Source organism: Neopelma chrysocephalum, unplaced genomic scaffold, assembly GCF_003984885.1.
Source record: "Neopelma chrysocephalum unplaced genomic scaffold, ASM398488v2 Primary Assembly neopelma1_367, whole genome shotgun sequence".
NCBI classification, from domain to species: Eukaryota; Metazoa; Chordata; class Aves; order Passeriformes; family Pipridae; genus Neopelma; species Neopelma chrysocephalum.
Genome location: NW_020898031.1, coordinates 649,717 through 663,568, shown reverse-complemented (window position 1 = coordinate 663,568; position 13,852 = coordinate 649,717). Strand labels below are relative to the sequence as shown.

At 60.6% G+C, this 13,852-nt stretch overlaps 2 protein-coding genes across 3 annotated transcripts; one reads left to right on the top strand and one right to left on the bottom strand.

Annotated features, from left to right (window-relative positions):
* Window positions 1-63: 63 nt before the first annotated feature.
* NODAL (nodal growth differentiation factor) lies at window positions 64-1,697 on the top strand. The gene is made up of 3 exons (XM_027706350.1): window positions 64-139; window positions 576-1,366; window positions 1,456-1,697. Exons 1-3 carry the CDS (start codon window positions 64-66, stop codon window positions 1,606-1,608), a joined length of 1,020 nt encoding a protein of 339 aa, XP_027562151.1. The 3' UTR covers window positions 1,609-1,697.
* Window positions 1,698-5,741: 4,044 nt separating this feature from the next.
* On the bottom strand, window positions 5,742-10,391 carry EIF4EBP1 (eukaryotic translation initiation factor 4E binding protein 1). 2 transcript variants are annotated; one of them, XM_027706269.1, is made up of 3 exons: window positions 10,156-10,391; window positions 7,255-7,425; window positions 5,742-6,097 (listed from the first exon to the last, which is right to left on the bottom strand). In XM_027706269.1, the coding sequence occupies exons 1-3, from the start codon at window positions 10,301-10,303 to the stop codon at window positions 6,063-6,065; spliced, it is 354 nt and encodes a 117-aa protein (XP_027562070.1). In that variant the 5' UTR covers window positions 10,304-10,391; the 3' UTR covers window positions 5,742-6,062. The 2 variants fall into 2 exon arrangements, with proteins under 2 accessions (XP_027562070.1, XP_027562071.1); XM_027706270.1 differs by having other exon boundaries at window positions 5,742-6,094; window positions 10,156-10,388.
* Window positions 10,392-13,852: the final 3,461 nt, after the last annotated feature.

Below are 13,852 nucleotides of genomic sequence, written 5' to 3'. Positions count from 1 at the left end.
CGGGCACCCACCCGGGCGCCCACCCCGTCCCCGGCCCGCGCCCCGCCGCGCTGCCCCCCGCTGATGCTGCAACTGCTCCGCGCCCCTCCCGCCCCGCTCCGCGCCGCCGCCGCCGCCGCCCTCAGCCTCTCCCCGCACGGTGAGTGGGGCCGCGGCCCCGGACATCCCTGTCCTGGGACCGGCACTGTCCCTGGGACCCTCACCGTCTCTGAGCATCCCTGTCCTGGGACCGGCACTGTCCCCGGGTCCCGTGCGGTCCCCGGGCAACCCTGTCCCCGGGATCAGCACCATTCCCCTTCCCGGGACTGGCACTATCCCCAGGCATCCCTGTTCTGGCACAGTTACAGTCCCCGGGACCTGCACCGGCCCCAAGCATCCCTGTCCAGGGACCCCCACTGTCCCAAGAATCCCTGTCCCCGGGGCCGGCCCTGCCCGGGGCTCTCACTGGCTCTCGGGGTGGATCCAGCGGCTTTCCCCTGACCCTCGGGCTCCCGCGGCAGGGACACAAGGGCACCGTCCCTCCCGGCGCTGGCACCCCCGGCCCCATGTCCCCTCACCTTGCCCTTGGCTTTCAGGCTCCCTGCAGAACGGCTCCCGCTGGGCGCTCTCCTTCGACATGTCCTCGCTGTCCAGCAGCCAGGAGGTGAGTCTGGCCCAGCTCCGCATCCGTCCGCCTGGGCTCTCCCACTCCCACAACGTCTCCCTGGACATCTACCACAGCCAGCGCCGCAGGTGCCGGGGCGACGGGACCTGCGCCCACCAGCTCTTCCTGGGCACCGTGGCCGGCAGCCCCTCTGCCACCCAGGCCTCCTGGGAAGTCTTCGAGGTCACCAACCTGCTCCAGTCCTGGCTGCACCAAGCCGTGGTCCCCGGGCACCACAGTCCCGTGGGAAAGGAGCGGTGGGAGGTGAACGGCTCGGATGTCCCGGCCACCAGCGCAGCGCACTCGCCCACCCTGAGCGACACCGGCCACGGGGAGCCAGCCCTGCCCCAGGACGTGGCAGACAGGGTCCTGCTGCTCGTCTTCTCCACGGACAAGTCTCCAGGAGACCACAGCCTCATCAGGACGGCGGAGACCTCCAAGTACATCATGCGTGACAGCGGCTCCCAGGGCGAGGGGACGCGCCGGCACCGCAGGAACAGGATGGAGAAGCAAAGGATCAAAGCGAGCGACGCCGCTGCGGCCACGCCGCGGGAGGAGGGCAGGGCCCTGTGCAGGCGGGTGGACATGATGGTGGATTTCGAGCAGACGGGCTGGGGCAGCTGGATCGTCTACCCCAAAAAGTACAACGCCTACCGGTGCGAAGGGCTGTGCCCCTCGCCCGTGGACGAGACCTTCAAGCCCACCAACCACGCGTACATACAGGTAAGAGGAGCTGCCCCCGCGCCCCCCACGCTCCCAGCCCTCCACCCGAGGCAGGGGGGGATGTTCTGCCCTTCCCGTGTCTCCCACAGAGTTTGCTGCAGCTCTACAAGCCCAACCAGGTGCCGTGTCCCGCCTGCTCCCCGGTCAGGATGAGTCCCCTCTCCATGCTCTACTACGAGAAGGGTGAGATCGTCGTCCGCCACCACGAGGACATGATCATCGAGGAGTGTGGCTGCAACTGAGGCCGCCTCGTCCCCCGCTGGGAAGGGGCACATCTCTGCCCAGAAGTGCCCCCAAGGACCGGCCACCCACCCTACGGCCATGGCACAGACCGGGGCGTCTCGAGCCCGTGTGACTGTGGGTCAGCAAAGCCCTGGCTGGGCCAGGGGAGGAGTGGGGTGCTGGGGTGTTAGCGGTGCTTCGTGGCCACGGTGCATGGCTGGATCCAGGCTCCACGCAGGAAAGGCCACCAGCCACCTCCCTGTGGCACCTTGGTGCCCCACGCCGTGTTTTTCCAGGAGCTGTGGTGCTGCTGGGAGGTGTGCCTGGGCCAGCCAAGGGCTGGTGCTGCTGGGCAGAGGCAGGAGCTGAGGTGCAGGACTGGAGCGTGGCAGCATCACTCCCTGCCACGGCACACTCTGCTCCCTCCGTGAGGCCACGGATCTGCTCAAGCCTTTTCCCCCCTCGCTGGATGGGGTGGTAGAGAAAGGGTCACAGTTGTAAAACTCATCAATAAATTATATATATATATATATTAAAAACACCTGGTGGTTCGGCTGATTTCCACAGCCCGTTTTTGCTGTTGGTGGTCTGTCAGGGTGCAGCTCCTCCATCTCTCTTGTCCATTTGCTCCTTCACCAGTAACACCAGAGCAGGTGGGCTCTGGCTGTTCCCGACACTGCCAGAGCAAAGGGGTCCCTCCAAACGGTGCAAAAGATGCTCAAAAGCTCCAAAGTTCACGTGAGATAAGGACGAAGCTGCTCCCACCCTGACGGGAAGTCGCTCAAGAGCAAGCAGGGAGGCACCTGCAGGCGGGGAAGGGGAGGCTAAAGGGATTTCCCACCCTTATTTACCCCTCGGAGATAAAGGAAGGGTCCTGCTCTCTAACAGCAGTGAATTCCAAGCCTTGTGGCCAGTGCAGGCAGCTCCTTTGGGTCACCAGCCCGGTGACAGCAGGAGAACCCCAGCCCCAGGCAACGCCCGGGTCCTCCAGTGCCCTGGGGTGACCATGTCCCCCCTGCACCCCAGTCCTGGCGGGGGATGCTCCTCCTGGGCAGCGAGGGGCAGTGCCGGGGTTTGGCTGCAGCCCCGGCGGTGGGTCTGGGATCCCCCAGGCTCGCATTTGCCCCCGTGGATGGGGACACGGCACTCGCGGGGGGGAACCCTGAGGGGACGGGTGGGACCACAAGCGTCGGGGCTGGCGGCGGGTGGCCCGGGTGGCTGCGCAGGATGGGACAGGGGCCACCCCCACCCCGCCCCTCCTGGGACCAGCAGCCCCGACTCCACATCCCAGCCCAGCCTGATTATCCCCAATCCACATCCCAGCCGGCGGATAAACAAAGCGTGTCTGGTGCGTCCCCCCTCCCCAGCAGACCCTCCCCGGGGCCGCTTACATATTCCAACAGCTTTCACACTGCGACCATCCCGTCATTAGAGGGTCATTTGCAGGAGCTGTCAAGGGTGGGCCGGGGGCGCGGGGCTGACCCCCGGCAGGAGGCAAAGCCATGCAGAAACCTGCACATCTGCGCTGCGGGTGACATAAAATCACATTATTTTGCCTCTTTCTCGGTAGTTTTGCCACTCCTGCTCATAAACGGGAGGATTCACACCCTCACGCCCAGCCCGGGACCCCCTGACCCCCCCCCAGCCCCCGCTGTATCTCTGCCATCTCTGCCCCTCCATCACGCCTGTTTGGAATCCAGCAGCGGGTTCAAAAGTTGTGGCGGGGCAGGGGGAGGCAGCAGCCGTTCCCTGGGAAGAGCGGGGTGGAAAAATAAAGGCTGAGATTCCAGGGCTGTAAGGAAAACATCAAAGCGTGGGTGGTGACAATAAAGCCGGGTTTAGGCGAGGATCTGCTGGCGAGCCGGGCTCTGCCAGGCTCGGGCTGCGAGCAGGGACATGATCTGAGCAGGGGGAGCTGTGGCCCTGCTCCTGCCCCAATCCACATCGGCCGGGGAGGGCCTGGGGGGGGACAGAGGGAGCCCAGACACGCAAGACAATCAAATGGGGGGACAGCCCCAGCCCTGCCACGGGGTGCTGCCTGCGACCCTTCAGCATCCCAGGGCCAGGGGGGAGCTGGCAGGTCTCTGCTCTGGGAAGGGCTGGCTTGGTCTCAGTAGCCTTACACATGAAGGACAGACCCTCCCTGTGCAGGGAAGGTTTTCCAGCAGGGAAGGTGCCCGGGGTTTTCTGGGAGGGCAAGACTTGGATACAAGCAGTGACCACTTGGGGAGTGGGGCAGCTGAGCCTGGCTGGGATCAGCCTGGAGGGGCAGGGGGATGGCAGGCATGGATTGCTTTAGACACACGAGGAAAGAGTAAAAACAAACAGGCCAAGGGGCTTATCACAGGTCCAGGGTAATATTTGTACAAGTGGTGCACTAAGGCACGAGCTGGGGCAGGCAGGTGGTGTTTGTCCCGTGACTGGGACACAGAGCAGGACACAGGGACATGGAGAAGGACTCAGGGACACAGAGCAGGGCACAAGGACACGGAGGAGGACTCAGGGATGTGGAGCAGGATGCAGGGACACCGGGTGTGCTGCTCTACCCTCTTGCGACAAAAAGGGGCCGGGATGGGAAATGCAAGGACAAAGCCAACACTTGTCCCCAGACCTCCCCAGAGCATCCCAGCTGTGCCACAGCCACCCACAGCTGCCTTCCCTCCCTCTCTGCCTCCCACCGTGCTCACCAGGGCCCAGCCTGCAGGAAGAGCAGCTCCTCGGCCTGGGAGAGCAAGTGTTGGGCAAGGAACCGAGCCTGGTGGAGCAGGGAACTGCCCTGGAGGGCTGAGCTGCTCCGTGCAGGGCTCAGGAAAGCTTGGAGAGCTGCAAACATGAAGGCAGGCAGGACATGGATCCAAAACTGCCCAGCTGAGGGATGTAGTGGCTGGGGGTGTGAGGGAGGGGGTGAGGGACTGGAGCAATGGGATGCTGAGACCACTTGGTCCCATGCCACGGGTGGAAAAGTTCAAGGAATGGGCTCAGGACAAATTGCAGGGAGCAGATGTGTCACGTCACCTCATCCCATCCACAGCTTTGGTCAGGACTCTCTCTGCCCCCCAGGACTGCCCCAAAGTGCCCGTGGCCCCAGGGCCCTGGCCCAGGAACCCAGCGGGAGCCCCGACCCTCCCTGGAGCCCTGGTCACACCTGGCCAGGTGTTCCACAGGGAGCCCTCCCTCCCTGGGAATTATCAGCTATGCATTGCTGTCCCAGGCACCTGGGGCTTTGATGCTCCCCCAGATCTGCATAAGCTTCAGATACCAATGCAAAGCTTCCAGGGCAGGGACAAAGTACTTAACACTTCCAGCACGTGTTACCTCTCCTGCAGGTGGGAGGGAATGGGATTTAAGAGCATTACCTGCAATACCCGACACTTACCCCAAAATCCAGGCCTTTGTACCGACACCAAATCCTGACCCCACAAGGCTCCTGGCTCTTGCAGCAGCTCCTCTCTAAACCCTCATCAGAACCAAACCCGTGCAGAGTTGCAAGACTGATAAAGTCACACCAGAGGGCAATAAATTTGGATTTGTTCCCATTAAGGTTTCAGAGAAACCCTTAAATCTTATCTTGGAGAAATGCGGGTTTATCTGCAGCAATTGCTTTGTTCTGTTACTCATTATTAAGGGTTTGCATATCATAATGTCACCACTGAGCCTCATTAGCAGATATTTAAAAGCTATCTACAGAATCTGATCTGCACAGACACTCATTGTGGTTCAGGAAGTCTGAGGTCCAGGCTGTGTCCTGATATGGATTGTCCTCCTTTGAGGTGCCTCCACTCCCCCTCAGCATTCACACAGCAATGTGTTAGAACCTCCTGCAGACCACATTTATTAAACCCGAGGCTAAAAATGCAGATATTTGGTCGATGGGGATGCAAATTGAGCATTACCCACGGGAAAATTAACTTTTCTCAGACGAAAATTCCCCTCTCGAACCCAGACTTGTTTCTAAACCCCCCCTCAGCCAAACCCTCTTTCCCAAAGCTCTGACCCCTGCCTACCACACGATAAAAAGGAGAAAGAAGGGTAAAGCAGCACTGGAGGCTCAGCAGGGATGACAAACCCAGGTAAGCACTCACTTCCCAAAGAGACCCACTGTGGAACACCTCAAGCTGGTGGTTTCTTGCCGGAATAAGGGACAGAAGCCACATTTATTGCATTCATCTCCACACCAGGAGACTCCACATGTTTTTTATTTCTCCCTTATATAGCATTTCTGTAACTGTTACAGTATTAAAATGATTAACAAAAGCATAAAACTGGAACCAAACCCAAGGGGTGGGAGTGTCTCTTCCGGCACTCCGAGCCCCGGCCCCTGGAACAGGACACGCTCTGCTCTCCCAAGGGAATCAACTGCCTTTCCCAGGAGCAGGAAGGCACTCAAGGCATGGGCTGCTGTAAGCCTGGCTGGTGGGAATCCTCAAGACAAGTCCTGGTGCTTCACTGGATCAGCACTCCCCGGGCAGGGGCGTTAGATGTCCATGTCAAACTGCTCTTCCTCACCTGCCGAGGGGACAAAACCACAGATGAGCCCTCTGAGTTCCACACTGAATACCAGAGATTGTAGTGAAGGGGGACTGGCAGCTGTGCTTCAGAAATGGGGCAGTTTGGGCTTAAAAATCTGCATTCAGGTATCGAGGCTGGTGTGAAAACCATCTCGTGAAGCTCTTGTAAAGGTGTCAGCTCTGGGGAATCTTCCTCAGACCCAAAAGAGCAGAGGCAGAGAAAATGCCCTTTAAATAATTTATCCCTAGCCCTGGATGTCCTTCTGACAGGGAATGTAAAGACCCCTGTTGATGACAATCACTGGTATGAACCCACACAGGCACATTTCACAACCATTATCCCTCCAGCTGCTCCCAGAGCCCGGCAGGAGCCAGCCAGAGCAGCCAGGATCTGTTCCTGGGCACAGGGATTCTCTGGGAAGTCACAACCCAGCACCCAGCCTGCATTTCAGGGTGCCAGAGGGTCCAGTGAGACACTTGAGGTCACAGGGGTGTGAAGGCATGAGGCAACTCTGCAAAGATTCTGCTTGGAGTGAGCATGGAAGCCAACAGGAGCCTTCAGGACTTTATTTTTAGAGAGAAGATAAGCACTTGCACTTGGTAGCTTCATGTTGCTTCAAGAGCTAACCTCAAATAACTCTAAGAACAGTTCTTCAAGAGCAACACTGGCTCGTGTTGCTGCTTCAGGGCCTCGGTGAAGTGTCCCTGTCACAAAGCGGGGTCAGAAACGGGCAGGAGGAATTTACAGCTCGTGCTGATATTAAAAACCCTGAGTAAACCCTACTGTGAGTTGTAACCTGAAGCCCCAAGCAGCTGCAGCATGGCCCAGGACAGGGAGAGGCAGTAACAGCTGCCTGCTCTGCTCTTCACGGGGCTCCTGATCCAGCAGCAGCTTCCCCAACGCTGAATTAACGGGAATCACAGCAAATCACACTTAATAACCGAAAAAGTCACGTTGCTGGGGCCCACAGCAGGGCCACACAACAACCACGAGAGCCTCATTACCCCCATGACGTCGAGCCAGCTCTGGTTTTCCAAGAATTCCCTGGAGCATCGACCACGGCTTATTGGAACCTCCTGGCTCCGTGCCAGCTCTGGAATTTCTAGGAACCAGCAGAGCACCTCACAGGTTGTTGGGTCCCTGCTGCCCCCGCTCACCTGCGCTCACTTTCTCCTCACAGTTTTGCACGTGGTGGTTTTCCAGCTTCAGCTCCTCCACGCCAGGGCTGGTGACGCCTGGAATGTCGGGAAGGTCGGAGGGGGGTGTTTTGGCCACCGGGGAGTTGCGGCATTCCATCAAAAACTTACGGTCGTAGATGATCCTGGTACCTGGTGGGGGGACACAAGAACATGGTCAGGTGGCCCTGCCCAGCTGGATGATCTTTAAGGTCCTTTCCAACCCAAAACCACTCTGGGATTCTTGGGTATTTAAGTGATAGCTGTGATTTAGCACTCACTGCTCAGGCTGTGTTGCCTCACAAGAAAACCAGGCACCTGAACACTGTATTTGTAAGTAAAGGTGAAGGCTCAAGCACCCAAATGCTGCCAGGCTGCTGCCCAGGTGGAACACAAGGCTCCAAACCCAGCCCGGTGCTGGAAGCGACAGATCCGGCCCCTTCCAGCTCGCCCAAGGTCACAACAACCCACAGAGCAAACAGAAAATCCAATTTAATTTCCACCCATGGCCAGAATCAGGGCCAAGAGCTGCAGGTGGACACACCTGGACACACCAGGGGCCAGGATGTGCCTGCACAGACACCTCCCTTGGCAGGGCAGCAGCTACACACACCTTGCTCAAGGCTTACACAGAGTTGTTAATGCTCCAAGGGTTAACCAGCAGCTCTCCCTGCCCAGCAAGACAAGCCAGCTCCAGCCCATCACAGTGAGCCTCCGGGCACGGATTTCTAGGAATACATGGAACACCCTGTTCCTTGTAAAGGAATTGCATGGAAAACGCTCCAAAACCACAGGCAGAAAAGGGAATCCCTCCAAACAGCCCACAGCCTTAACCCAGGAAGTGCTGGAAAAGCGTTTGCTTCCCAAGGGCTGCACACACCCCCCTGGATCTGTCCTGCCCTGCTCCCGTTCCAGCCAGAGGGAGAGGAACTAGTCCTTGTGACCTCCCCAAAAGTGTTAACTAAAGTACACACGTGTGGGCAAACAGCTCCTGTTACCATCTGTCCTGGAACAGTCAACTCCCTTCGCTTTGAACACTATAAATATAAAATAAATATATATAAACCAACGTGTCCGGGTGTTGTGTTCCAGCGGAGTTCTGCAGGGGAGTTCCCCAAACACTGAACAACTTCTCACTCAGGATTTTGAATTTGAGTTGTTTCACAAGGTGTGTGGGGGGTGGAAATCCAACCCAACACGCAGCTGGCTGGGAGAGGGGCGTTAAAATTCCTGGGAAGCTCGGGGAGCAGGACTAAGACAGGGATTCCTGGAACCGCAGCTCGTGTACCAGCACCGGGAGCTCAAGGGCTTCCACATCCTCTGACAGGCACGTGCCCAGAGCTCCCGAAAGCAAAAGGACTCTGGGCTGTCACAGAGCCACAAACAGGCTCCTTCACACCCCCAAAGCTGAGTTCCCTGCTGCTGGAAGGGAGGTCAGGGTGGATTTAGCAGGAAAACCACAACCCACGGAAGCGTGTGTGTGCTGCTCCCTGGAAGCCCCCGCGGGCCTCGCTGTGCCCACAGGGCAGACACACAGCCCAAGGCTCACAGCTCTGAATCATCCCCTCCCTCCAGCACCTGAATTCCAGCCCTGGGGCTGGGCAGCACACGGTGTCCCCAAACAAGCTGGGACAGCCCTGGGCGGGTCACGGGAGCGCCGTGGGCACTGCCAGGTGGGCACACCCCAACCTCAGTTCCAGGCACCCACCAGCTCCCCGGTGACAAACAGCTGACAGCCCTCGTTACTCCAGGCCGTTAATTGCTCCTTTCTGTTCTGTTGCTCTTGGCTGAGGCTCAGAGAGCCTCCCGTTCTCCAGCACAATTCCTGCAGGCGCTGCTTTCAGAGGAGGGAACATGCTGGCCAAAATAACCCCAAACCTCAGCTTTTCTGCACACACAAAACCCACCGTGTGAGTCAGCAGTGCCACTTCCCCTTCTCTGCGAATTTTAACCCCTGGAACCCCGTGGTGGGTCCGAGGGACCAACAAAACCTCCATCCCCTCCCGAGCGCAACTTCGCCATTCCCGCTGCTCAAATCCATCTGGACATGGATGCAGGGGGGGAAATTCTTAAAGGTGTGGGAAAAAAAGTCATCCCAAACCCCTGCTGGGTGGGAGCAGAGGCAGCTGGAATTCCCCACACTGACCCTGTGCCAGGTGCCATCACCTGGAGCTGCAGCCACTTTTCTCGTGGCCAAACTGCCCCAAATAAACACCTGAGCAGGAGAGGGGGCACAAAACCCCTCTGATGGAGGAGCCCTTCGTATAACCTGTTTATTCCTCTTATTCGAGGATCAAATCCCTGAAGATTCCCGACTCCTGGCAGCTCTGGGGCTGCACAGGACTTGCAGCAAACAAGGAGAGAACCAGCCCATGGCCTGTTTGCAGCAGTGGAGCTGCCACACTTGCAGGATTTGGAGCAACCTGGGAACAAGAAATAAAGGAAAAGGCCCCCAGGGTTTGCTGACTGTCGGAGAAAACAGCAAATATTAGAGATTAGAATTAATCAGTAGCTCGGAGGGATGTCGGGGGTTGCTCCTTGGGGGGCACAGCCGTGATCCCCAGCCCCATCCCTGGGCAGGCAGGAGCCCCCCGGACCCCTCATTCCTCCTCCGGGCACAGCCGTGTCCGAGCTCCCGGGGAAAACCCCTCCCCAAAGCAAAGCCCCCTCCATCAAGATGGGGACGCCCCACCTTTCATATCCCCATCCCAGCAAGGGCTCCCCAAAACCTCCCCAGAGCCCCGGGGGCAAAGCGGGGGGTCCCCCTTCCTCCCTCTCCTGGGACAAAACGGGGAGCCCCCCCTTCCTTGGCCAAAGCGAGTCCCCTCGAGCCCCTCCCGGGGAGCAGGAGCCCCCCGTGCCCGGTGCCCGTGCCCCGCTCACCGCCCGGCGTGGTCCCGAACACGGTGCCCCCCGGCGTGGTGCTGTAGTCGCCGGGCGGCAGCGCGGCCCCGTCGGGCAGCGTCAGGCACTTGCCGGGGCCCGGGATGTCCCGGCTGGGAGTCTGCCCCTGGCAGCAGCGGCCCGACATGACGGTACCGGGACCGCCGGGACCGGGACCGCCGGGATCGGGATCGCAGGGATCGGGACCGCCGGGATCACCGGGATCGGGATCACCGGGATCGCCGGGATCGGGACCACCGGGATCGGGACCGCCGGGATCGCCGGGATCGGGATCACCGGGACCGCCGCTGCCGCCGCCGCTTCCGCGCCGGGACACGCCCCTTCCGCCGCGCGGGGAAACGGGGCGGGGCGTTCATCGAAGGAGGCGGGGCTTTGCCTAAATATGGGCAAGGGGCGGGGCACGGGGCGGGGTTTGGATTGAACGGGAAAGGGAGTGGGCGTGGTTGAACCCGATAGGGGCGCGGTCTGTGTGTGGGCGTGGTTTAGCCCTAGCGGGGGCGCGGTTTGACTCAATGGAGGCGTGGCTTGACAAGAGCAGAGGCGGGGTCTGTCGATGGGTGGGGCACTGGGCGTGGCTTAAGCGGGACGTGGGCGTGGTCTGTGCGGGGCATGCCGAGTTCCACACATCCCCCTCCCGAGGCACCCACCGCCTCTGTCCCCTATTTCGGGGGATCCCCCGCCTCGTTCCGTGCCCCTCTGGCCACGCCGGGACCCCCCAGCAGCGCTGCCCCTGCCCCTTCGTGCAGCGGAGCCGCCGCGGGAGGTCCGGGTGGTCCCTGCGGGAGCGCTGCGGGGACAGATGTCTGACCGCCTCGAGTGGAGAAACCCCATCCCAAATGGCTCTGCCACCCCCGGGGGGCCCGGGGACAAACGCGGCGGGGGCCACACACGCCGTGTCCCCGGGGATGCTCCGGTGGGACGGAGCGGTGGAAAAATAGCGTTTGTCTTAAGATTTTATTAAATAAAAGATTTAAGGAGAAGCTGGCGTGAGGCACGGGGGCAGAGCAGGGCGGGCCAGGCGGGACCCCCGTGCTGGGCAGGGGGACGCTGGGGCGTCCTGGCACGAAGCCCTGGCACGAAGCCCTTCGGAGCATCCTTGGGACCACCACGGGTACCCGCTGGAAAAAGCCCCTTCAGCCCTTCCCTGCTCCCCCAGCAGTGGCCACAGAGCTCTGCTGACCCTCACTGGACACCGGTCCAGTGCTGACATCTGCTGACGGCCGGGATGCCGGGAGCCAGGATGGATTCCAGCACGGATGCCGGCACGGATGCCAGCACAGATGCCAGCAGCGCTCCGCCCTCGCTGGAGCACCGCGAGGTCACCGGGGCTGTGGCAGTGCCCGTCCTTCGGTCGGGGCTCGGGGCTGACAGAAGTGGGACACAGCCAGCCCTGTCCTGCCCAAACCATCATCCCGACTCCAACAGGTGGAGCTCGGCGGCCACACGCTGCTCCGGACCCTGGCCCAGGGCCAAGCTCATCCCTGCGGAGCCACGGGCCACCCCTGGGGTGCTGGGGGTCCTCGGGGGGGCTCAGAGCCCTTTCCACGGGGCAGCATTTTAGTGGCCAAGGCAGTGATCTCCTGCCAGGCTGGGGCATGGAGAGGGGCGTTTCTGCCCCTCCAAGATCCCTGAGACCCTCATCAAGCTGCAGTGCCCTGTGCCAGCTGCTGAATCGATTAGTGGGCACTGGGGCAGGAAAATAACATTTCCGGCCACAGAATGACATCAGCAGTGACCCCCAACCCAGTGAGGCAGCCACTGCCATTTCCTCCTCCTCCCAGAGAACGGACCATTACAGGGTCAAGGGGCCGGGGGGGGTTTAAAGGTCAAGGTTTAAGGGCACATCCTGGCTGGGGCAGAGCGGGGGGCCCTGCTCCAGGGGTCACCTGCCCTCGGTGCCTGTGGGACCCCTGGCCAGGGTGTGGACAGGGATTGGTTGCAGCAGTGTGAGGGGAAACCCTCCAGGGAGTTCCAAATCCCACAAAACACCCTTCTGGAGATGCCCCTTCAGGGAACCAGACCCTTTCTGGTTACGGTATGTTCCTCTCCAGGGTATTTTATCAGCCCATTCCCCGGGCAGCTCCCAGTGCTGGAAAGCCCTTTGTCATCCTCATGTGACGCGAGGTTATCGCCTCATTGCCTTCTAAATCGGGAGCAGAAGTGCCTCTCCGAGGTGTCCGTCCCTCCATCAGCAGTGTCTTTGCTGCTGACCTGGTATAAACCGCTGGTAGCTGAGCAGGGGTGGGTTTTGGCGAGGGACTCGCTCCTCCCGGGGAGGGAAATGTGTCTTTTAAGCCGTGAAATGCCCCCAGCCCTGGCGTGAGAGCAGCCCCGGGGACGGCGACGGGGGCACCTCCTGCCCAGCCCTGCCATCACCGGCCCCGCTTCCCCCAGCACTGCCTGGGCTGTGATTGCGGGAGGGTTTGCTGAGACGGGAAGAAAATATCCCGAGGGGAGGACAAACTCCCGCCCGGTGGGCAGCGGGGGCTGCTTTCATCTCACCCCATCCATCACCTCCCCGTTCACGGTCCATGTGGCATTCCCAGCCCCACCCCGCTCCCCGTCCCTCCCACGGAGGCTTGGGGACCCCACTGCAGCCCCACGCAGGGCGGGGTGATGGTGGGTCCCGTCCCGGTGAGGATGTCCCTGCGCTGTGGCATTTCCAGCCCGTCCATCTGTGTTTACATTCCCCTCCGATCGCGGCCGGCGATAAGGACAGACCCGGACAAACCCTCGTCCCTGCTGCCCGCCCGAGGGCTGTTTGTGCAGATAAAAGTTGCCCCATAAACAAGCCCATCCTGCCTTTGGGAAGGGCATCTCCGCCGGCCCCAGCCCTCGGCAGGAAACCCTCACCAGGGCCCCCCGTGTGGGACAGGGCTGGCATTGCTGGGAGTGATCAGCACCCCTGGTTGGTTCCTGCTCTTGACATGGGTTAAAAATAGCCACCATTGCACGGGATTCACCATGGCAGCCATGGCCAGAGGCAGAGGGGAAGCATTTGAACCCCTCCTCCTCCTCCTCATCCTTCTCTTCCTCCTCCTCGTTGTTGTTGTTGTTGTTGTTGTTGTTTTTCCTCCCTGCAAACATCGGGCTGGAAGCAAACACAGCTCGGGATCAGCCCCAGGAGGGGACAGGGGGGCTGGGAAGCAGGGATAGCTGCTGCTGGGTGGTGGGGGCACAGCCAGGAGCTTTGGCAGAGGGTGCCCGGGGCAGGGAAGGGAGCAGAGGAGTGGCAGGGGAGGCAGCCGGGTGGCACGTGGCAGTTTGGCCGGTGTCCCGTGGCCGTGGCTGGGCTGGCAGGAGGCTCCACGTGGGGCTCTTGGCGCTCAATCCCTCCCCATCGCTGCCAACTTCCCCCAAAGCAGCTCCTCTCCCCAAACCCTCATTCTCCCACCCTGCTTTGGGGCAGGGGCAGGAATCCCACTGCCGGGATGCTCCTCTATCCCTCGGAAAGCCCTGCCTGAAAGCTCAGCTCCCTCTGAGGTTGTTTCTGCTGTTGACGTTTCTTCACGACACTTTCCACACTTTTTGTGAAATCTGTACCCCTGTTATTGCAAACTTCTCCCTCCTTCCCCCCACCCCGGCTTGCTTTAGCAACAGCTGCAGGAAAACCAGCCCCGACGGGGAAGGAGCTGTGGAAATGTCTGTAAATCCTCTGCAGGTCCTGCTGGCAGCA

Excerpts from the sequence above, each read along its gene's own strand:
- EIF4EBP1 (XM_027706269.1), bottom strand. The coding sequence starts at position 10,303 with ATGTCGGGCCGCTGCTGCCAGGGGCAGACTCCCAGCCGGGACATCCCG. Across the intron at positions 7,426-10,155 it reads GTTCGGGACCACGCCGGGCG|GTACCAGGATCATCTACGAC; the intron begins GTGAGCGGGGCA and ends TCCCCCCACCAG. Across the intron at positions 6,098-7,254 it reads TGAGGAGAAAGTGAGCGCAG|CAGGTGAGGAAGAGCAGTTT; the intron begins GTGAGCGGGGGC and ends TTGTCCCCTCGG.
- NODAL (XM_027706350.1), top strand. The coding sequence starts at position 64 with ATGCTGCAACTGCTCCGCGCCCCTCCCGCCCCGCTCCGCGCCGCCGCC. Across the intron at positions 140-575 it reads CCTCAGCCTCTCCCCGCACG|GCTCCCTGCAGAACGGCTCC; the intron begins GTGAGTGGGGCC and ends CTTGGCTTTCAG. Across the intron at positions 1,367-1,455 it reads CCAACCACGCGTACATACAG|AGTTTGCTGCAGCTCTACAA; the intron begins GTAAGAGGAGCT and ends TGTCTCCCACAG.